At 49.2% G+C, this 22063-nt stretch overlaps 1 protein-coding gene across 1 annotated transcript in view; it reads right to left on the bottom strand.

Annotated features, from left to right (window-relative positions):
* The window catches only part of TTC7A (tetratricopeptide repeat domain 7A), a gene marked incomplete at both ends in the record, with an annotated part of 101761 nt that extends 79898 nt beyond the window's left edge, over positions 1–21863 (bottom strand). The window contains 5 exon segments of the mRNA XM_084235654.1: positions 7774–7864; positions 7866–7897; positions 9343–9511; positions 14182–14345; positions 21680–21863. Coding sequence (XP_084091780.1) covers positions 7774–7864; positions 7866–7897; positions 9343–9511; positions 14182–14345; positions 21680–21863 — 640 coding nt within the window.
* Between the last annotated feature and the right edge of the window lie 200 nt (positions 21864–22063).

Genomic DNA, 22063 nt, shown 5'->3' with positions numbered 1-22063 from the left:
TGGGGGTTAAGTTTCAAACTACTTGCCCTCTCAATTCACATGTTGAAAATCTAATGCCCAAGGTGGTGGCTTGAGGAGGCAGGGCCTCTGGGGGGTGATGAGGTCATGAGGACAGCACCCTCATGAATGACAGTAATGGCCTTGTAAAGGAGGACCCAGAAGAGCCTTCCTCAATCCTGCCACATAAGCACACAGCAAAAAATCAGTACCCTGCAACTTGTTAGAGGACCCTCACCAGAACCCTGCTGGCTGGTACCTTCTCTTGGACTTCCAGCCTTCAGAAACCTCTATGGTTATGGCACTTTGTTACCACACTTGGAGCTAAGACACCACACTGGGGCCTCCCTGGTGGTGCAAGGGTTGAAGACAGCGCTGTCAAGCTATCACCAGCCACTGCAGCACGAGTTTGATCCCCGGCCAGGGAGGTGACATACTTGGTGCAGCAGACCTCTCCTGTCTTGCCTGCTGCTCCCCTTAGCAGTAGATCTGCCTGTTCTTGTCCCTACTCTGTCTATGGTGGATCCTTTCAACACCCCCCATCTCTGGCCTGTACCCCAGTTCTTGTATGCATAATTTTTTTTTAAAGACATCATACTGACTGCATCCACACTCAGACTCCTGTTCCCAACTGCTGACCTTGCTCAATTTCTCCTCCTGCCTAAAGGCACCCCTCAAATTACCACCCGCCTTCTGACCCACTGGGTTCTGCCTCCTCTACAGAGCTCCTCCTGATATGCCCTGGAACAAACAGCTGTTCCCCTCTGGGCACCGGTCTATACATAGTCCCACTGCAACATTTCTGATCCTTATTTGCTTTCATGTTTGCCCAGCCAGACTAAGGCTCCTTAAAGGCATGGTTTGTGTGCACCCTTCTACAAGCTGGCGCACAGTAGGCACTCAGCAAGTACTGGCGGGCTGGCTGAAGAAAGGGCAAGTCTGATCCTGCCTGACAAAGTACAAAGTACTCTGCAAATACAAGGTAAAGAATTACTGTTTCCCTTGGCCAGATTCCAACTCACAGGGATTCAGTGACCTTGCCCTCTGCCAGGCTGCGGTGTGAACTGGTCCAAAGGTCAGGATGCCTCAGCCTGGGGGTAGGCAGACACAGGACTCCTTGCTTAATATGAAGACTTAGTTACCTGGGTCACCAAACGTCATTGTACCTGCTGCCAATGCCTCAACCTAGAGGGAAAAGCTCTTCGCCTGAAAGGACTAGAGGAGAAAAAGGACTACAGGGCACACTGGAGGAGACCTACAGGGCACACTGGAGGAGACCTACAAGGCAGACAGGAAAGGCAGACCCCCTGTTCACTGCCAGTGCTGGCCCAGACAGAAGGTGGGACAAACACATGAACCATTCAGAGGCCTCCAAATGTCAGGCAGACCAGTCAACTCCTGAAGACACAAGGTGGATTTGTTTTAATACTCTGTCCTGTCTGTTCCCCCACATAATTTGCTGACCTGTTTCCCTTGCCCCACTTCTGGACCAGAACTGGGATGGATGATGCCAGCTGCCTGGCAGGTCCAGGCTGCCAGACCCACGTGTCGGGAGGGCTGGCCGCTGCAGAGCAGTGAATACAGTAATCCTGGTCTTGGGGCCTCCACTTTCCCTGTGCTTCATTAGTCCCTTCTAGTCCCAGCCAGGCCTCTCCCGCAGGGTCTCCTCATCCTCTACACGCCACCCTCCTTGGAAGCTCTAAGCAAAACCACCTCCTCTCTGAGGGCTTCTTAGCCCTCCTGACCTCAGAACAGCAGACAGTTTCAGCTCTGCTCCTCTGCTGTGCTTCCTTGCTGTGTTGTAACATCCCCCTGCACACTTCTGATTGATCTTCACACCCCGTGAGAGCCCGGCCTGGTGGTCAGTGAGTGAGCAAGAGGACACAGATGAATGTGCATGCTCAGCACTGCTGAGTGTGGAGTCCTAGGCAGGATTCTCCCACCCCCTTTCAAAAATGCCTCAAACTGTGGTATATTTATACAAAGGAATACAAGTCAGAAATAAACAAGAGGATAAAATTTTGATAGGCACAACATGAATCTCTGATTAGTATGCTGGGCAGAAACTAGATATAAAAAAGTACATGCCGTATGATTTACACGACAGTTATTATGAAAATCAAAAAAGACAAAATTAATCTACAGGAACAGAAAGAACCAATCACTACCTGGGGTGGAAAAACAATCTTTCGAGGGAACTTTCTGGGGTGATAGAACTGTTCTTTGTCTGTATTGGGGTGTTGGTTACAGGGGTATTTATACTTGTCCACTTCATCATATTATACATTTAAGGTCTGTGCACCTCACTTATGAAAATGTATCTAAAAATAATGGATATAATCCTTTTTTTAGATGAAAGTAGTTATCATTCAGAGAACTGAATGATCAAAACAGAGGTGCTTCGGTCATTTAGATTTTCCTCTAGAAATAAATTTCTAACATAGATAAGACCAAGAAGTTTTCTGGAGTTGACAACAGCTTCTCACTAGGGCCACAGCCCAGGTCCCAGTTCTCTCCATAAAGGGGGGCTTCTGTACCTGCTTTTTGCTCTTTGACTCCTAGGCAGGCAGATCCATTTCCCCCTCCACAAACATCTGAGTGGAAACTCTTGGGTTTCCTCCGCCTCTACCCTATGAGCATTTCTGCACAAGTGCCAGACAACAGCACCAGACCCAGGATGGAGCGGGGATCGTGGCGGTTAGAATGCATCCTCATCAGGTGGGCAGGATGTTAGGGGCTGCCAGGAAGCTCTGGGCACTGCCTCATGATTCCCACCAGCAGACAGGCCTTTCTATGAAAACACCCAGCTCCACTGGGTGCCGGGGTGGGGCTGGGGGGCACTTACTTTTCCAATAACTCACAGAACTTTCAGTTTGGAGGCAAGCTGATCCCGGCACAGCCTGGGGTTCAACACCCGCCTGGCCTAGTCGCCTCAGCCTGAGATGACTCATCACCTCCCAGACAGGCGCCCTTCCAAAGCCCCACCCTTGGAGCCCTGGGCCCTAGAGCAGAGGTGGAAAGCACAAAGCTTCCTCTACAAAGGAACTTTCCAGATGGGTGGACACTTCCTCCCACCTATCCACCTGGCCCAAGAGCACAAGGCTCCCAAAGAGGGCTAAGCCCAGTGTTGGGGGAAGGGGAACAAAGAAATGCCAGTCACTGCTCAGTCCTCAGAGAGGAAGCCTCAAGGCCAGGTTGGGGAAGAATCCTCACATGTCATATTCAGAAGCGGGTAATTGTGGAAATGTAAAATGATGCGGGCAGCTGTGGAAAATAGCCTGGCAGTTCCTAAAAAATTGAAGTACCATGTGACTCAGCAACTCCACTTCTGTGTACATACTCAAAATAATTGAAAAGAGAGTCTCGGAGAGATATTTGTATCTCCATGTACAAATATACTGTTTGTATATTGTGCAATACTATTCACGGCAGCCAAAAGGAAGAAGCAACCCAAGTGTCCACTGCTGGGCGAGTGGACGAAGCTAAGGCAGTGTAGGTATACAGTGGAACAGCCTCCGGTCTTCCAGAAGGAAATCAAATCCTGCCATTGTATTCTATAAAATGGATGACTCTTCTGAACATTATGCTGAGTGAAATAAGCCAACCACAAAAAAGACAAGTACTCTGATTCCACTTCTCTGAGGTAACCAGAGTAGACAGATTCATAGAGACAGCAAGTTGAAGGGTGGCTGCTAGGGGCAGGGGGCGGGGCGAAAGGGCACTTGTTGAATGAGTGGAGTTTCTGTTTTGCAAGATGAAGTTCTGAAGATTGTTGCACAACAATGTGAATGCACTTAACACTGCACCAACTACACACTTAAAGTGACTAAGACGGTGCATTTACTCTATGTTTTATGTTGCCACAATTTAAAAAAATGATTTTTATGGCTAAGTTTTATGCTATGTATATTTTATCAATTAAAAAATCTGGGGAGAAAAAAAGGCAGCAATTTGTTTCCTTGTGTCAAAGTCTCCAAAACCAGCAATACCCTTTGATTCAGCAGCTCTACCTTTAGGAATTTATCCTAAAGTAAAAAATTAACAATGTAAGCAAAAATGTTGCTTCGGGGATCTACCCACTACTGCTGTTTATAACTAAAATGCACCTTCAAGATTCAATTCCTGTCTCTATTAGCATCTGGTGGTGACAGGTGGCCCGAACTCTGGTCTCCTGGTTACAAGGCAGACCACACCCACTTCCTCTCCAGCTCCACGGTTGCCCTTCTCTGAGTCTCTGTTTACCATCTATATTGCAGCCCTGAAGGCAGTCAATGAAGGTTTGGTTTACACACAGTTAACACACTCAGGCCCCTTCCAAGACTCTCCAATGGCAGCCTGCTTGTTATTCACCATCTGGAAGCCAGGTTCTCACTGGGGACCACAGTTTGGGGCACTGCAGCAGTTACCAGAAGTGCTGACCCACCTCCCTACCAGGCAAAGGGTCCACGCCCTTTTGAGAAGGAAGCCAAAATCAACAGCTAATTCCTGCCATACCAGGATTAGAAATAAACAAACCCAAATATGCCACCATATCCTGTCCTTGGAGTGCCCTGATTTCCTTTGAGAAACCACATCTCCAATTTGGTCCACAGATTCAAGTAGGGGGAGTTCCACCCCGGACACTAACCCAGTAACTTAGGTGCTGGTCATCATCACTGGTGCAGGGTTTACATGAGACCTGACCAAGTCAATGAGAGCCTCCCCCGAGGCACTATCTCCTCCTGAGGTGCTGAGTGCAGTTGTCGCAGGACCATGTAAACCTGGAGCTGCTGAGAAAGACGCTAACACACGGAGCCCCTGAATCCAGCTATGCCCGACGCCACCTACTCCAAGGACTTTCTAGTTACACAGGCCAGTCCCTCCTCCTTCTTGCTACTGTCTTACCAGCTGGTTGAAGTTGCATTTTAATCATTACAGCCCTAAATCTGTCAGAGAATGATTCCTGAAGTGCAGGACTGGCCATGTGGAGACCGTGAAGATGCTGACAGCAGCAACGCCAATTGAAATGCTGCCTGTTTTGTTTGGAGACAGACCTTGGGCAGTGGTGTCTGGTATTTGAGGGCATTTGGTATAACAATTTAGGTGATTAGCCTAAATTGGATACTTTTGAGGGTCTGGTTAAGACCTATAAAAAGGGGGCAAGCATCATTCCTTGCAGCCCCTCTGAACAACACAGCCTTGACAAGGGGCCTTTTCTGCCTATGTATGACAGTACAGATGGCTAAGGGTCAAACCTGATCATAAGGGCTGGACATTCTCTGTTCCCATTGAAGATGGTGCCAGAAGTGTAAGAAGACTAGAACCACGAGGCACTAAGGCTGGGGCCTGGGAAAGGCCTGATCCCCCAGGGCTTCACAGGGCCTGTGGTGGCTGTCCCGTAGGAAGCCAGGAGCCCTTCGGCCCAGACCATTGCTTACCCATTAAATGGAGCACTGGGGGTGGGGTGGAGGCACGAGGGTCGTTGCTGAGGAATGGAAACCTCTAGGCCTGACTCTAGATACAGGGCTTGGAGTTAACATAGTATTAGACTCCAGCTTCTCATCCACAGAAACGCTCAACCTTCAAATGCCCAAAGGCCTGCTATGGTGAACTCAAGGGCGCTGCAGAGCCAGGCAGGCCCCAAACCTGACAAACAAGGCTTCAGAGTGCTCAACTCAAGGCATAGGAGGCCCCAGGTGTGACGTTCCCAACAGAGGTGGATGTTGGGGAGCTACAGCTCAGAAGGTCTTTTTACAAATGGCCCCTCTTGGGTGGCTAAATGGCTGAGAGCCAAGGCAGAGGTGTCCACAGAACAGAACTGGGGGCACCAGGACCAGGCAGGAAGTCTGTTGTGCTGCTCTACCATGCTGTGATCATAAACTACAGACCAGTTATCTCTGGGGTATTTCCATTTCCTGCTTTTTCCAAAGAGCAGATATCCCTGACACCATGCCAGATACTGGGCAGGAAAGGGTACACTAAGTAGCTTATGACTCATCAGTTCTGCCAAAGCTACTGCACGCTTAGCACCTCCTTGCAAACTGCCACTTCCCCAGCACACACAGCCGGTCCTGCTGGCCTGCCTGCCACTCCCACAAGGGAAGGGACCCCTAATTGCTCATGTTGTCATCCCTGGCAGGTGCTTGCTGACTCAACTGCCGGCAAATTTTACTTTCTCCTGTGGGAACTGGGCCAGGGACCTCGAGGGTACAACTACAGGAGGGCCGCTGTGACTTGTAACTGGAGAGACTGGGCATTCACACACTGGGCCAAGCTCCAACGAGCTTGAAGGAGGAGAGACTGTTGTAGGTGGAACCAACAAGGGAAGCTTCCCGGTGGAAGAGGCATCTCAACGAAGAGAGTGTGGGGCCAACTATGTGCAGAGGAAAGAAAGAAAGCATGGTAGGTGAAGACAGTGGCCCAAGACAAAGTGAAGGGACATAACTTGGTAGATGACATTGGGCACAGGGGCTGACCCGCACACACACTGTGCCTCCAGGTCTGGGTAGCTTGGGCTCTCCTGTGACATAAGGCCCCATCTTCCCTCCCTCCAGCCTCGTGTGCCTGAGAACCAAATCCCTGCCCCACTGGGTGGCCCCAAATGCAACCACAGAGCAGAATCCAATGCAAAATGGTCAATACATTGTGGTGTGATGGCGTGGCCAGCTTGAATGTTCCGGAGAAGGCAAGGCAGCTGCTGTGGGGGTTGGCATGGGATGGGGATGGAGGGGGGGCTACCTGGAGTCTAACAGAGGCTGACACTGAGAGGCTGCCTGGGGTGGAACATTCTAGTTCAAACTGTGTCCTGGAAAAGTTGCTTCACTTTTGCCAGCCTTGGTTTCCTCACCCATAAGATAAGGGGTTGGTCATTTCCGTAACTACTCTGTCTAGAATTCTGAGCAGCACTATTAGGGTGTTATAAGCTCTGGCTGCCTGGGTTCCAGTCCTGGCAGTGCCACTTCTGTGGGACCTTGCTGAGTTCCTTCACCTCAGCTGTGACACAGGAATGACAAGAACACCTACTCAGAGGGTAACACTGTGGATTCGGGGAGGTGCTGGCATGAAAGGAGGACTCAATGAATAATACTCCATGGCCACCTGCTGCCGCCATCCTTGCCGCAGACAGAATGTCTGTGTACACCCCTCCCCAAATTTCGATGTTGAAGCCTGAATGCCCAATGTGATGACATTTTGGAGATAAGGCCTTTGGCAGGTGATCGGGGTTAGATAAGGTCATGGGATTGGGACCTCATGATGGACTTACTGGATTCAAAGAGGAGGCCACACAGAAAGGCAAGGCCATAGTGAGGACACAGTGAGAATATGGCAGTTTGTAACCTAATGAGAGTGCTCACCAGGTGCTGACCCTGCTGGTACCCTGATCTTGGATTTGCCAGCCTCCAGAACTGTGAGAAATAAATTCCTGTGGTTAAGCTGCCAGTCTCTACTTTTTTGTTAACGCAACCCAGAAGACTAAGACAACCCCATGCTCACAAACGGAGTCAGGACGGATGACCAGGCAACCTCCCACCCTCTCCTCTGTATGGGGAGACCCACCGGATCCTCCCACATGTGGGAAATCCACATCATGCACACCCTGGTGGCCGAGTGCAGCCTCGGGCACACGCAGGGTCAGGTGAACCTCAGCATGCCAAGCAGAGGGGCAGTCATGGCAACAGGAAGGGAAGAGGCAGAGAGGACGCAGGCAAGTGGGAGGCCACGTGCAGTCAGTGAGGGGCAGGGAGCTAGTGCAGCCCATGACCGAACAGCCCCCGCCGGCGGTGCCCGGCTCCTTACCTCCCCTGTAGGGCCTCTGACCACCAGGACTGTGTTCCCCCAAGAAGCTGGAGGCGTGCTGGAAAGAGTAGGGAGCAGGAGACAGGGAGCGGTAGATACCGAGGCAGGTCTACAGGAGAAAGTAGTGAAAGGATCCCCAAAGCAGGATGTTAGGCTCAGGGAATCCATGGCAGAAGTGGTCTCCGAGAGGCCCAGGAGACCCAAATGCCAAACAAAGATTACCCCCAAGAATGGTGTAGGCCAGGGGCACAGACAAGGGGTTGAGAGAGCAGAGGGAAAAGAGTACCCCAGAGTGGACCACGCCTAATGCGCTTCTGGCTGTCCAAGGCTGGCGCCAGGTCTGTCCAGGGTGACACTCTCAGCAGGTTTCTGGGGATAGAGCAGCCTCTCCATGGGGAGAAGGACCCAGGGAGTCAGTGGTGGACAAACAGCCCTCAAGAAACCCCAGGAGGCAGGGTCAAGGAGGCTGCTTTCTGCACAGAGAGCAGTCAGCCCCCTGGGGCCCAAGAGAAACAGGAGAAGGGGGGCTCATTTTCCAAGGAGGTTCTTAGTCCTGGCTCCACAATCTCTGGGTAACTCTGGGCAAGGGATGTGTCCTCTCTGGGCTCCATATATGAGCTGGGGAGAATACTCCCCTCTGCAATAAACAAGACAGTAATAAACATGTTCCCAGTGCCAGGGTCCAAGTATCCCCAGGGTTGTGTCCATTTCTAGATTTTACTCTGGGCATTCGTTTGTGCTGCAATAGGGGATGATCAAATATTCAAGATTCCTGGGCTCCCAGAAACTTACTGCCACCGAGGGCCACTCCTCGAGCTTTAGGACCCCAGGGCTCACAGATCCAGGGAAGAAGGAGCCAGGAAGCAACATGTAACACATTCAGGATCTAGGTCAAGGGCACTATTCCCCCATTGGGCCATCCACAGCCTCCTGTCATGAAATTCCAATCGCTGACTCGACGTGCCCAGGCCACCCCCTCTCCCAGCGCACCCCCTCTTTGGGAACTGCTTCTGTCCTGCTCTTCACTGCATCCCAGCTCTGCCACCCACGGCCACTCACAGCAGGTGCCCAAGGAGTGACAGGCTGCCCTGGGCCATCAAGAACTTGATTTGTAGCCAATGCCAGTCACTAGAAATAGCCTCATAGCAAGATGGCACATTTTTTAAGCTTTTTCAACCTGGTTATACAACTGGTTCCTCTTGGTCCTGGTAATCCTGGTGAGGGCAGGTATTACAACCCTGTCTTACAGGTAAGTAAACTGAGGCCAAGCATGTGAAGAGGTAATTTGTACAAGGGCGCACAGTTGGGTAACTCCTAGTCGACAGCCAGGGCGAGAGCCTGGGTCTACTGACATCTGACCTGGTGCCTGCCGTGTACTGTTAAGGCTGCTTACCACTGTGTTCATCTGGCAGGTTCCTGCCTGGGCACTATCAAGGGTTAAGTACCTTGGATACTGGCCCTCAAACCAGTGTCTGTAGCCGTAGAGCTGCAACCTATGCCTGGCACATGGGTCGGCATGTATAGAGCTAGGTGTGTTGGGGGGAAGCCATGGCTGGCCCCCACACCTACCTTTGATAACAAATGCCTCAGCCAGGAGCCGCATCTGATACAGGGGCTTGTTGTCCATGGCCATGTCATCAATTCCGGCCCGTGCATACATGCTGATGGCATCTCGGTACGAGCCCTCCATGTAATGCAGCTTGCCCAGGATCAGCATGGCCTCAGACATGTACTGTGGCTGAAAAGACAAGGAGCATGTTAGCACCAAAGCTCCCGCCCTCACTCCCACCAGGTCCTCTGGGGTGAATACTCCCTCACTGAGTCATAAGCCATGATGATTTGTCCAAGGCCACTTTGCCTCCTCCAGGAAGCCTTCCCTGATACCCAAGCACAGGCTGACAGCTCTCTTCTCTCCATACCTCTGGTCCATGACCAACACTGTGATTCTTACTAAAGTCCCTAATTGTGTGTGTGTGTGTGTGTGTGCATGCACATGTGTGTCTGTGTGTCTGTGTATGCACGTGTGTATGTCTTATGCTCCCAACTAGACTCCAGGCAGCTTGCTGGCAGCATCCTGGCTTCTCTCTCTTGAAATCCCCAGAGACTATAGAGCTTCAATAAAGTCAGGAGTCAGGAATCCAGGCAAGCTTTGAGGGGCCTGAAACTTACACACTGCGGGAGGTTGTCTTTATATGCATATTTAAATGTAAACTAGGTGGAAGGTCTTGGAAATAACCTTTGCAGGTGAGGGGCCTGCAACTGAAGTCAAAGACACAGGACAGAAGGCAGGCAGAGGGCCAAGGCCTGCTGGGTACTGGCCTCACCTTATCAGGCAAGGGTGAAAGTGCAGAGCCCAAGATACCAAAAAATGTGAATTCAAACCTGTTTTCTTTCCCTTTTTTTCTTAAGTGCTGTTTACACCCAAATCTCCACCCCACACAAGAACTCTCAGGGTTTCCCTTAGGGCTAACCAGCCCTGCCACAGAGACCTGGCCTTGGACATGGCCCAACCCTGATGCAAGATCTCCCACCCTGTGCGGTCACTTGCTCTAGCCCACTGCCTCAGTTGTGCGGCCACAGTCCCTTTGGCCCGACATTGGGCACTGCCCCCTAACAGCACAGCATTGATTCTGTCCACCAATCTTACTGAAGGTGGGGTGCTGGTCCCAAGCCCTGGCCTCTGTCACTGATAAGAAGGTCCTGGCCCTGACTCCCTAAGGGGACAGCATAATCTGTCTGGGGTACCTGTGATCCCTGGGGAAGCCTCTACCACTCCCCAACATCTACTGCCCTCTCAGAAGCCAACAAAGAGGACGGAGCGTACAAAGCCAAGCTCTCTTCCCTCAATGGTTTTTACAAATACACACCCTTCCTTTGCCTTTGCTCACACTGAGTAAGCCTCAAAGGCAAAAGCTTTCAAGGTCATATGCTAGTCTCCCCAAATAGCTACCCCTTCCCTGGGTCAGGGCTGCGGGTTCCATACTCCACGGTTCTTCCAAGCTGGGAACCACTCCACCATTCCCACACTGGTCTCAAGCCACGGACACATTTCTTCTCTGCTCAGGCCTCCTTTTCCTCATTGGTCAGGGAGAGATAATGACACCCATCCCTCACCTCCCATCATCGCAATGCTAAGAGCATTAGTAGGGCAGAGCCCAAAAGAGCTTTGAACTTTTCTTTAGAAAGGATCTAGATAAATACAGGGCATGAGTATAATTATTATTATTACTATTTACTGTTATTATCCTCTTGTACTATTATAAATGGGGACAGCTCAGAAGGACACATTGCAGGGTGTAGCCACAGTAAGTCCACAAGAGGGTTTCCACCAAGCTGGGGGAAAATTAAGAACACTGACTGAATGTTTCCTAAAGCTAAATGCGTATTATAAAAGCCCTTAAGATGAAAACATATCTGCCTTGCTTTTTGGTGCTGGGATGTGCTTTCTTTTATAAAGTGATGGTAACAGAAGATGATACAGTTTGGGGGTTGGGTGTTTTTGTTTTCTTTTTTTATTATTTCAATGTTCTTACTTGGCAGAATTAGAAGTTGCCTGTGCTCTGACAAAGCCCCTGCCCAGCAGAAGGGTGCTGTGCAGGGAGGCACTGAGCCAGGGACGTGGCCCCCTGCTGTGGGGTGTGGGCCCATCACCTAGTCTTTTTTGAGCATCTCTGTTAATACAAAGGGAAAGATGACCTCTTGTGGATTCTCACCGAAGACAAGAGAACACAAAAGGAAATACTTCACGGATGCAAAACGGGACCTATAAAAGCAGGAGTGTCATCATCATCACTAACATGAATCCAAGTTTCTTAGTCTTCACTTCCACTCCAGTACTTAGGGAGGCAGGACCAAGACGTGGCAAAGAGCATTAGAGCTTGAGATGGGGAGACAAACAGGCCTGCGCTCATGACCTGCAGCTGCTACAAGGTCCTTGGCTAGGTGACTAACCCCTTCTGGGTCTCACTTTCTTCACCTGGAAAATGGTGATAATAGTAAACACCATGGCAGAGGGTGACTGTGAGGCACCAGTGAGATGGGGCAATGCCTGGCACTCTGTGGCTAAGAGAAAGCATGACCGATGGCTCGTTGTCATAGAACAAAGCTAGACAAAATCTTACGGATCGCCAAGAGTCTACTGTCCGATTTCAAACCGCCCAAGGAGGTGCTCAGCACTAACCTCACCCATATCTCATTCCGCAGAACTACTGAGGATGCCTGGCATCTGACTGAGACTTCATATGGTGCCAGATCACCCCACTCACAGCCTGGCCTTTGGGTAGATCACCCCACTCACAGATCACCCCACTCACAGCCTGGCCTTTGGGGTAGGACAGAGAATACCATAAACTATTTCTAATATTTTACTTTGCCAGCTCAACATACAGTTCTTGACTCTGACCTGGGTAACAGTGAGTTCCCCAATGTTACTAGTGCCTATGCATGCCTTTGATTAATAAAGCAACATGAAAGTTGTACATAAAAACATGATTTGGTAGACCAAACAGTTTCATGACAATACATGTGGATACTATTTAGCCAATGTAAAGAATAAGGTTTTGGCAGCTCCAAGTGAAAGTTCTCAATGAAACAGAACCACCTGTCAAACACTGATATGTAGCTGATGAGTCTAATGTGTGCGTATGTGTTGTGAGTCTAATGTGTGCGTATGTGTTGTAACTGCAAAGGGAAAGGCAGGTGGAACATACACCAAATGGTGATGGAACTTAGCAGACAGGAGTGGGAAACAAACTTCCTGTTTATTTAGTAAATTTTTTTCATAAAAACCTGAGTCATTTTTATTTTAAAATGTTTTAAATATTAATGCAGTCTATGGAAAGGAAAAAATTAAAGGGGTTTTGGTGGGAGAAGATTGAGACCCACTAATTAAATCCAACCCTTTAATTGGAGAGTGAGGAACAGGAGGACCCAAGAGGTCAAGGGACTCACTCCAGGTTAAGCAGCTCTTTGATCTAACACAAAACCTTCTAGAACCATGATAATCCATGTCAAGGAATCTAAAGACTGTGACTTTTAACTTCCATGTATACTTTTCCTCACAAAATATGCCCCATGCTTCTCAACCTGGTGTTCCAGACCTTATCCTCTGGCCCCAGTGATCCCTTTTAAACTAATTACCCACTGTTCCCTTTTGCTCCTGCTAATTGACAGACTTCCATGAAATTCCTATAAGGAGCCCTTCAATGACACACTGCATCTTCAGCTTGGAATCTCTGTCTGATCTCTCTGTCTACATCCCTCCCCCCTTCAAAGTTCAGGCTACAGAAGGATTCAGTTCTAGCACCACTATCACATGCGTCAACGCCCCACCTCACCCTGGGAGTGTCTCTCTTGGACCGGCCTCCTCATGTACACCACTCCTGGGGCGCATGTCACAGTCTACCTTGGACAACTTGCTGATAGGACTTATCATCCCAATATATCTGCAACGACGCTGAGGGCAGGGTCCATGGGTTCATCTTTATTGCCCTTGGAGTACAAAACACAATGTCTTGCACACAGTAGGTTGTGATAATAAGTCAGTAATTTGGAACATCTCTTGAAAAATCATATCCTCTTTTGGTCCCTAATGATACAACTTTGTCTCTATTACAGCTCAGAAATTATACTCTAGAACAGTCTCACATTTTAATGTGCATGTGACTTCCTGGGAGAGCATGTCAAAATGCAAATTCTGATTCAGAGTTTGCATTTCTAACCAGCTCCCAGATGATACATACACTGTGGTGGATGGGCCAGATTTTAAGCAGCAAAGGTCTAGAGAAAGCAGTAACTCTGCTTCTCTCCATACCTCCCACCAAGCCCGGCACAAGGCAGGTGCTCAGTAAATGTTCATGGACTTCAGTGGTTTGCCCTGGTGAGCTGGCACCAGCCAACTCTGCACATTTGCCTTTGTCATCATACGCTCACTAAGCTTTGTTTCCCTGAGACCCCCCAAAAGTCCAAATCACCAGGCCCATAATAAGTCTAACAGAAATACACTTTACGGTGCAATGTAAGCCGTACATATGTAATTAAAATTTTTCTAGTCACATTAAAAAAGGTAAAATTAATTTTGTAACAACCTTCATTTAACCCAATATACCTAAAATTTTATTATTTGACAGGTAATCAATAAAAATGATTGACCATTTATAGTCTTTGTTTTGGACTAAGCCTTCAATATCCAGAGTATGTTCTATGCTTATAGTACATCTCAATTGGACTAGCCACATCTCAAACACTCAAGTGCCACATGGGGCTAGTGGCTACTGTACTGATCAGCACAGGGGCACCCCTTAAGTGACCAAGTGACCCAGGGAAAGTTTGACAACTGACTAGGAGACAGGAGAAGAGGAGAGGAGGCCTTGGACTGGGAGGGTGGGGAAATAGTGGCTGACCACTTACCGGCAGCTTCCCGTGGTTAAGGATACCGCTCAGATAGTTTCTGGCTTCATTCATTTTTGGCTCATTCTTCTCCGGCAAAGGGATGGAGTCTTTTATCTTGGCATGGTTCTCCTTCAAACACTGCTCCACGAGGGCCTCGGCCAGAAGCAATTTCCCCAAGTCATCTGAAAAAGAAGGCAGGGGTCAGAGAGGGTACGGTCACAGGGGCAGCGGTCCCCTGGATTTGGTAGATATTGGAGACTGCTACATGCCCCTGCACACCCCTGTCACCCCCACCCTAACATGTACATGGCCCAGATCTAAGTAAATAAATAAAGTTTCCATAAAGTCAAGCAAATTTGGGCCTCCCTGGTGGCACAGGCAGTTGAGCGAAGTGCTGTGAAGCTGTCCACAGCCTCTGCAGCACCGGTTCAATCCCCCCCGGCCTCAGAGCAACCCACATGGCGCACAGACCTTTCCTGTCTCACCCGCTGCTCCCCTCAGCAGTGTATTTCAGTCAGTCTGCCTGTTCTGTTTCCCGCTCTGTCTCTGGTGAATCCTCTCACCCTCCTGCGCATCTGGCCTGTACCCAGGCTCTTGTATAAATAAAATAAATCTTAAAAAAAAAAAAGTCAAGCAAACTTTAAAGAAAAAACACAGGCATTCTACTACGATCACAGTACAAAGAGCCCTTTTGGGTTTATTTTCTGTAGTTTAGCAGTTGGGGAGGCAGAGTTCCCAGGACTTGGGACAAATTCCCAGAATTTTAGAATTTAAAACAAGGAACAAAGTCACACCCATGCCCTACTACTGGTAAGAAGTTCTTAAAACCAAGAAGGAATTTCCCCCAAACAATCTAAGAGGAAAAACATATGAAGTAGTTTAATAATACATGTTCATGTGCTCCTAATTTCAATTTCAATGTAATTTCAATTGGCTTATTCTGTTTGGGAGGTATTTTAACATGACCCAGGGGTAACCTAGCAGCCAAAGGGAGATGGTGGGAAACAGATTTACTTGTTTAGTGAGGCAAATCCTTGAACACTGAGTACTGGCACTTTCTGGATTCTCTCATGTTAGCTTATCTGCAGACCTCCCTGCCTGGCAGGTGATTTTATTCTGCTGGGTTTAATTTGCTGCCTTTTCCTACAGCACTGAAAACTCCAGTCTTGTGACCACCACATTCCTGCCATCTGCAGCAGAGGTGACCTGGGTGTTCTGTGGGCAGGGTTAGACCAAGCACGGTTTCCTGGAGGCCTGGGTAGCTATGCTGTGTGACTGGCTCATTGTGCCTCCCCCACAACCAGGGTGGGGACAGGCCTTCCATGACACAGGCGACCCGTAAATAGCTGCTGAGTGAATAGAAGCATCATCATGACCCCATGGGTAGGCCATGAGGTTCAGGAATTTACATGTCGGGAATGGGTGAGTGCACCCTTCTCTTCACAGAGTTCTTACTGCTGCACAGATGGCTATTCAGAAATGTCACTCCCTCCTCACTCCCAGGACCGCTGCACTTTGCTCACCACTCAAAGCCACTGTTCCAAATCTGCAAATCTCCCTCCCTAAGGGAAATCCCCTACCGAGGACAACCCCAAAGCCCAGAATCCCGAAAACAGCGGAGATTCTCCTTCTGGGACATCATGGCCTGTTGTTGGATCCTTTGCTATCTACCTCATGATTTCTAAAATTAACATGGAGAGTAGACAGTCCAAAAAAGTACCTGTTTCAAACCATCATCCACTGCTGGGGGGTTATGGCGGGGGGAGAGTAGAAGTTGGGTAGAACCTCTATAAAGGGCAATTTGGCAACATATATCAAAATTATTTTTGTACATTCCCACTGACTCAGCAATTCCACTCCTACAGATGGTCTTGCACAGGTATAAAATGACCAACATATAAGGTCGTTCTTACAATGTTATTTACACTAACAGAAAATTTATATCCCTAACAGCGGGCTGATTAAATAAAGCATGATACATCCACAGAAAGAGACAGCAGTCTACCATACAAAGTAGTGCAGCTACTCTGGATGTGCTGCTATGGAATGAACTCTAAGATAAATGGATAAGAAAGCAGAGTGCACACAGTGGACGGAGTGGGCCACTGCGTATTCATGCATACATAATGTGGAAGGAAACACACATCTGATAACTTGTTGGCATATGAGGAAGGCTTTTCACTCTTTGTGGCGTCTTTGGAATAATGGCCCATTCGAATATATTTCCTAATCAAAAATAAAATTTAAATCAAACAAAAGGCAATCTTCTCCTTTAATTCTAAAGCACAGCTGCTTAGCAGCAGGCATCTGAGCAGCAGCTCTCAGATAGAGAGCTTGAGGGGTGGGGGGCGGGTAGGGGGAGTGAGAAGGGGCTCTGGACAAATTCTCCTCCCCAACTAACTGTTCTGCATCTATAAAGCCAGGGTAGGTTAGGAACTGCTCCTCCCAGAGAACCGCCCCTTCCCAAGCCCGACCTCCTTCTGCAACCTGGTGGACCCGAGCAGCACTGGCCCCATCCTGGGCTCCCCACAGCTCCTTGGCTCCCCAGCTTTCAAGCTCAGAGAAAGCAGCTTCCTTTACTTCACTTGTGGAAATACTCCCCAGGGTGGGCTCCTCACCTCAAAATAGCTGCAGTACTCTCTGAACACATGTTGCTGAAAGTGTGGTCATGGACTCTGTGTGTGTGTGTGTGTGTGTGTGTGTTGCTGAGTGTGACCTAATCCCACAGAAAGGAGTGCAGAAATTTGGAGTCCGTTCAGAAATGTTGATAATGTCACAGAATAATTTTAGATCTGTTGAATAGAATAAAAAATTGGGAGGTAGCAGTTTATGTATCTTATGAAAGTATCAGAGCACAACAGATTGGGAATTTAAGAAAAACAAAGCCATTAAAAGGATTCCTCACCATGGGTCATTTGAGAAGCCCTGCTCTAAACCGCAAGAATGCTTTTTACCGTGAAAGGAGGACTGATGTTTGTTGAGGGCCCACTGAGTGCCAGGTACTTCATTATGTAGTAACACTGACTATGCACAGCCCTTTATACCATTTATAGATATAATATTGTTACAGTCATATTTCACAACAAGAACATAGCCAAAGAGCAGTCTGTCTATCCTGTCTCCCATGCAGAGCAGAACTTCTGATAGTTTAGAAACAAAGAACAGTCTAAGAGCTATAATCAGTACTTTCAAATCTAACAGTAACTCCAAGGTTAGGAGTAAGAATTGTTCTCATTGTCATATATACCTGTGAGGTTCAGGGCCTTTTTGCTCTTGCTCTTCCCTCCCCACCTCCCCAGCTGGTCTAGTTGTTTTCTTTTTTTTTAAATTTTGTTTTATTTTTTTTTTAAGAGGCATGTATTTATTATTTATTTGTTTGTTTGTTTATTTATTTATTTGTTTGTTTGTTTATACATGCACTGGGTACAGTCAGAAGCGCGGGAGGGCGAGAGAATTCACCAGAGCCAGAGCGGGGAGCAGAGCAGGCAGAAGGACCTAAGTACACTGCTGAGGGGAGCAGTGGGCGGCAGGAGAGGTCTGCGCGCCATGTGGGACCCTCCTCTGGTGGCCGGGGAGCAGCCAGGGATCGAACCGGCGCCGCAGAGGCCACGGGGAGCTTCGCAACCCAGAGCTCAACCGCTGCGCCACTGGGGAGGCCCTGGTCTAGTTTTTTTGTTTAACAGACACTCAATAGGTATTGGGAATTTTCTTTCTTTTCTTCCTTGTTCAGCTCTCCTTTTCATCCCACTATTCTCAACTTGTCAGTCTATGGTACTGAAGGATATTTTGGAATTAAAATTTCTAGACTTTCAGTTATTAAAAGTTCTAGATTTTCAGTTATTAAAAAATATTAATAGTTATTAAAATAAGTAGGTCTAAAACCTACTCCCTCTTCCAGTTTGTGTTCCAGCTTCTCCTTTCCCAGAGTCATCTGGAATGACTTCCTGATAGTGAGTGAAACAGACTCTGGGAGTCGGAGGCTGATTCTAGCAGCCCCATCCAGTCCCCTGCCCTTAGCAGAGGCCCAAAGGATGCTCCAGTCTCCCCACTCCTCTTGTCTTAAAGCTCTTTGGTGGCTGGTTTCCTGCACTCCAACTTCATTTAGTTTTCTCTCAAGGAAGGATATTTGTACATAGAACCCACATTTGCAGGGCAATGCTCCCATCTCCACAACCTGCCAATTCACGGTCTGGAAACCTGGGTCCCACCAGCCAGTCTGGTGATCAGTCCCTTCCCCACCAGGACTCTGCAGCTGCTCACCTCACAGGGTGAGCCACAGCAAGAGGAAGCAGCAGCCCAAACTCATGAGAAGCTACTGCCTCCCACAAATCCCTTTCTAACTTCAGCTGAAGAAATGCTCAGAACAATCTCTTCTTAAAAAAAAAAGAATCACTCTGTTAAAAAAACAGATAGGAGTTGACTACAGGTTAGGAGACCCAAGACAATATCCAAATCTCCACGGTAGGTATGCCAAACGCACAATTCTTTCAACTTGAAATATCAAATATTGAAATGTACACATAAAATATTAGGGGGGTGGGAGAAAGACCCACCACTCTATCAACTAAATGCAATGTGTGGTCTTATTTGGGTCCTGATTCTAACAAACGAACTGTAAATTTTAGTCATTAGATATTGGGGGGAGGGGAATGGTGACAATGGTATGGAAGTTATATTTTTCAATAGTAACTTAATAAACACATACTGAGGTATTTCAGTGTGAGGGAGAATAAGCCAGGGTGCTGCTCAGACAAGATTGTTCATGAGGCCATAATTTCTGAAGCTAGTTGAGGGATACATTGGATTGGTTCTATTTGGGGAATTTTTCATAACAAACTTTTCTTTTCTGTTTTACTTAACTGTTGGATGGGGTGTTTGTTTTCACATGAATAAACCCTATCATAGTGAGTGGCACTCTGGGGTTCCCCTGCTTCATCCAGGCCGGATGTGAGTTTCAAAGAAAACACACAAACAGCAGCAACCAACCCTCCCAGGTTTGTGGTGGGGAGCAGCCTCCCCAGACAGGAAAAGGGCGTGGGGTTCCCTTCTGCCCAAGGATCTCTTGATCCTTCACTCCCACCAGACCAGAAAAAGGTCCCCCTACAGCTGGGTTCTCTCCTCCGTCCCCCTGAAGTGAAATGTATACCCTGGGAGCTATTATTATTTATATTATTATTTATAGACAGGGCCTCTGTCTATAAAATGGGGTTCAACTGGGGTTCAGCTTCCTTCCTCAGTACCTTCCTCTTCTCTTCCAAGTTATATAAAGGTTGAAGCTTTTGGTCACTGGCTGTAGACTCTAACAGGCCAGGTGGAACTTTAAGCACGGACCGGACCCTCTACCCCACCCCCGCCCAAACAAATTAAGTAAACAGGCTTTGTATTCCTCCAGTTATCAGGGAACCCAGTGGAGACCGAATGAAAATAAGTGACAATGTAAAATATGCTCTACACATGTCTTTGGTAGCTTTTGGTTTTCCTTCCTCTGTGTGTGTGTGTATATTGTATTTTGGGGTAATGTCCCTGAACTGAACAGTAGGAGAAAAACTGCTCATAGAACCAAAGCCAAACCTCCCTCCTGGTGCTGGTCTAACTCCCACACTGAAGCCAAATCTGGCTTTCTGCTCCCCACTCTGCCATAAATGGACTTGGTGGGAAGGAATCAGATTGGGATACAAGCTCTTCCACATACACATTACATGACCTCTCTGGGCCATAGTGCCCATATAGCTAAAGCATTCCTGCCCTCCCTACAGGTTTGTTTACTAAAATAAAAAACAAATACAGAAACTATAATTATACCATGCCACTTATAATCCGTGCCATACCCGTGTTTCCCGATAATGCTTGATAGAATGTGGTCCAGGCAAGTATGAGAAATATGGTGTTTACCCTCTAACCGTGGCACGCACGCCACACCAGGTGAGCGTATTAGCCGCTCTGACAAGATCGACAGTTAAAAAAACTCTCTAAAATATTGAATTCCTTAGGTCTGATTCCTTAATCATTTTGGTTCCTCCACCCTTTCTCCCTGGGATATCCATTAACTAACTACTCAAGATCCTTGTAGGAAGTACAGCCCCTTGTGAGCGCAGGACACCCTTGTTCCTGGCCCCGAGCTCTGTGTGGGTCTGTCTCCATTTCCACCCTCACAGCTTCTCCCACGCATACACCTTGAGCTCTGGTCACTGCCCCTCACTGCCATGCTCAGATCTAGCTCAAAGTCTCACCGATGGGCCCTCCCTGCCTCCTGGCCCCCTCAGTATCCACCCTTCTACGCTTCCCTGGGGCCGGGCAGACACTCTGCCCTTCCCAAACCAGTCAGAGGCCAGTACACATTCTGGCTTCTTGAAGCCTTCTCTTCCTCTGAGCTCCAGAGCCTAACACAGGACTACCCTCTAGTCACCCCCCTGCCTCCTTGTTCACTTTGGAAACTCTTCCAGCCCGGATTCTGTGCTATACATCTTTAAGACGTAATACTGTACATGACTTAAAGAATGTACACAGAAACCTGGGTTCAAATCCTGGTTCCCCCACTTATTGGCTGGCTCAAGTTACTAAACTTCTCTGTGCCTCAGTTTTCTTATCTGTAAAGTGGAGCAGAGAAGAGCACATGGGGTTGTAGGGAGGAATTCATGAGTTGGCTAAAGTGCTAAGACAGGGTCTGGCATACAGTGAGCGCTAGATGGGCCTCAGCTATTGCTATTATTCTTCCATCTCCCCCACAGAGTCCACACAGGCTGGGCAGTCTTTAAAACTCTTTATATCTGTGTTTGTTTACTCTCTGCCCGCCTCCCCCAAGTCTCTGAACTGGCTGTGCACAGGGGTGCAGGGAAGACTCTCCAGGCTGAGACCAAGGCACCAGGAACAGGACTGGAGGCTGGGGCGGGTGTTTCCCCACTGCCACATCAGGGTGATTTCCCGCCCCCAGCACAAGAGCCCGGCCCAGACAAACCAGCCCTACTACTAAAGCCAGCGGCAGTGGACCCGGAGTGGGACAACGAGGAAACCGAGGCGTAGCAGGCCTCTGTGCACTTCTCCGCCTCCCCAGCCTGGCGCTCATGAACCCCCAGCCTGTCCGCTGTGGACACAGCTCCGTTGTCATCCTGACTTGGGGGCAGGAGGAGCGCAGGAAAGACAGTTTTTACCTGATGGAGTTTAAGGAGTGGGGTGGGGGGGGGGGCGTTGCAACAGTGGCGCAAGCGTCCAGCCCTTGCCCAGATCAGTTTCACGCCGACACCACAATTTCACAGTAAACAGAGGTGCCCCGTGATCCTAAAGGGCAGAGAGCAGAAGCTGCTTGTCTGTCTCCCCACAGCACCCAACCTGTGGAGGACTCTTTCCCCTGTGGCAGACCCTTCCTAACTCCTCAGGCCGCTCCTCAGATCAGCACGACAGGAAGAGTAATTCCCAAGGCGGCCGTCGCCGTCCGGGGGCAGTCGGGGAGCGCTTCCTGGAGGAGGCGGCGCTTTTGGCGCGCTGGGCGCTCGTGAACCAGCCCCCTTCCCTCACTCACCGGTGTCCAGAGAGGAGAGCGCGGCGCTGGGGCTGGCTCGCCGGTTGCCTCCGCCGCTGGGCACGACCAACGCCTGCATCTGCCGGACCAGCTGGGGCATGCGGTCCCAGTGGCCCTCGGCGCGGCAGCGCTCCAGCTCGCTCTCGATCTTCAGGTGGGAGCCGTGTGCGCCCTTCGCAGCCATCTTCGAGCGGGCGCTGTCATGGGAGGCGCGGCCGAGAAGTGGAGACCCGGCCGGGGGCGGCGTGCCGGCTGAGGCGCACACGCGGGGGGTGTCGGCGGGGGCGCGGGCGGCGGCCCGGGCCCGGGCGGCAGAGGGGGCCCCAGCGGCAGCGGGCGCGCAGCAGCAGCAGCAGCAGCAGCACCCCGCGCACCGCCCGGCGC

This window comes from Talpa europaea (genome assembly GCF_964194135.1).
Source record: "Talpa europaea genome assembly, chromosome: 6".
Lineage (NCBI taxonomy): Eukaryota > Metazoa > Chordata > Mammalia > Eulipotyphla > Talpidae > Talpa > Talpa europaea.
Note: the sequence above shows the minus strand (reverse complement) of the source record. Positions and strands in the feature narration are given on the sequence as shown.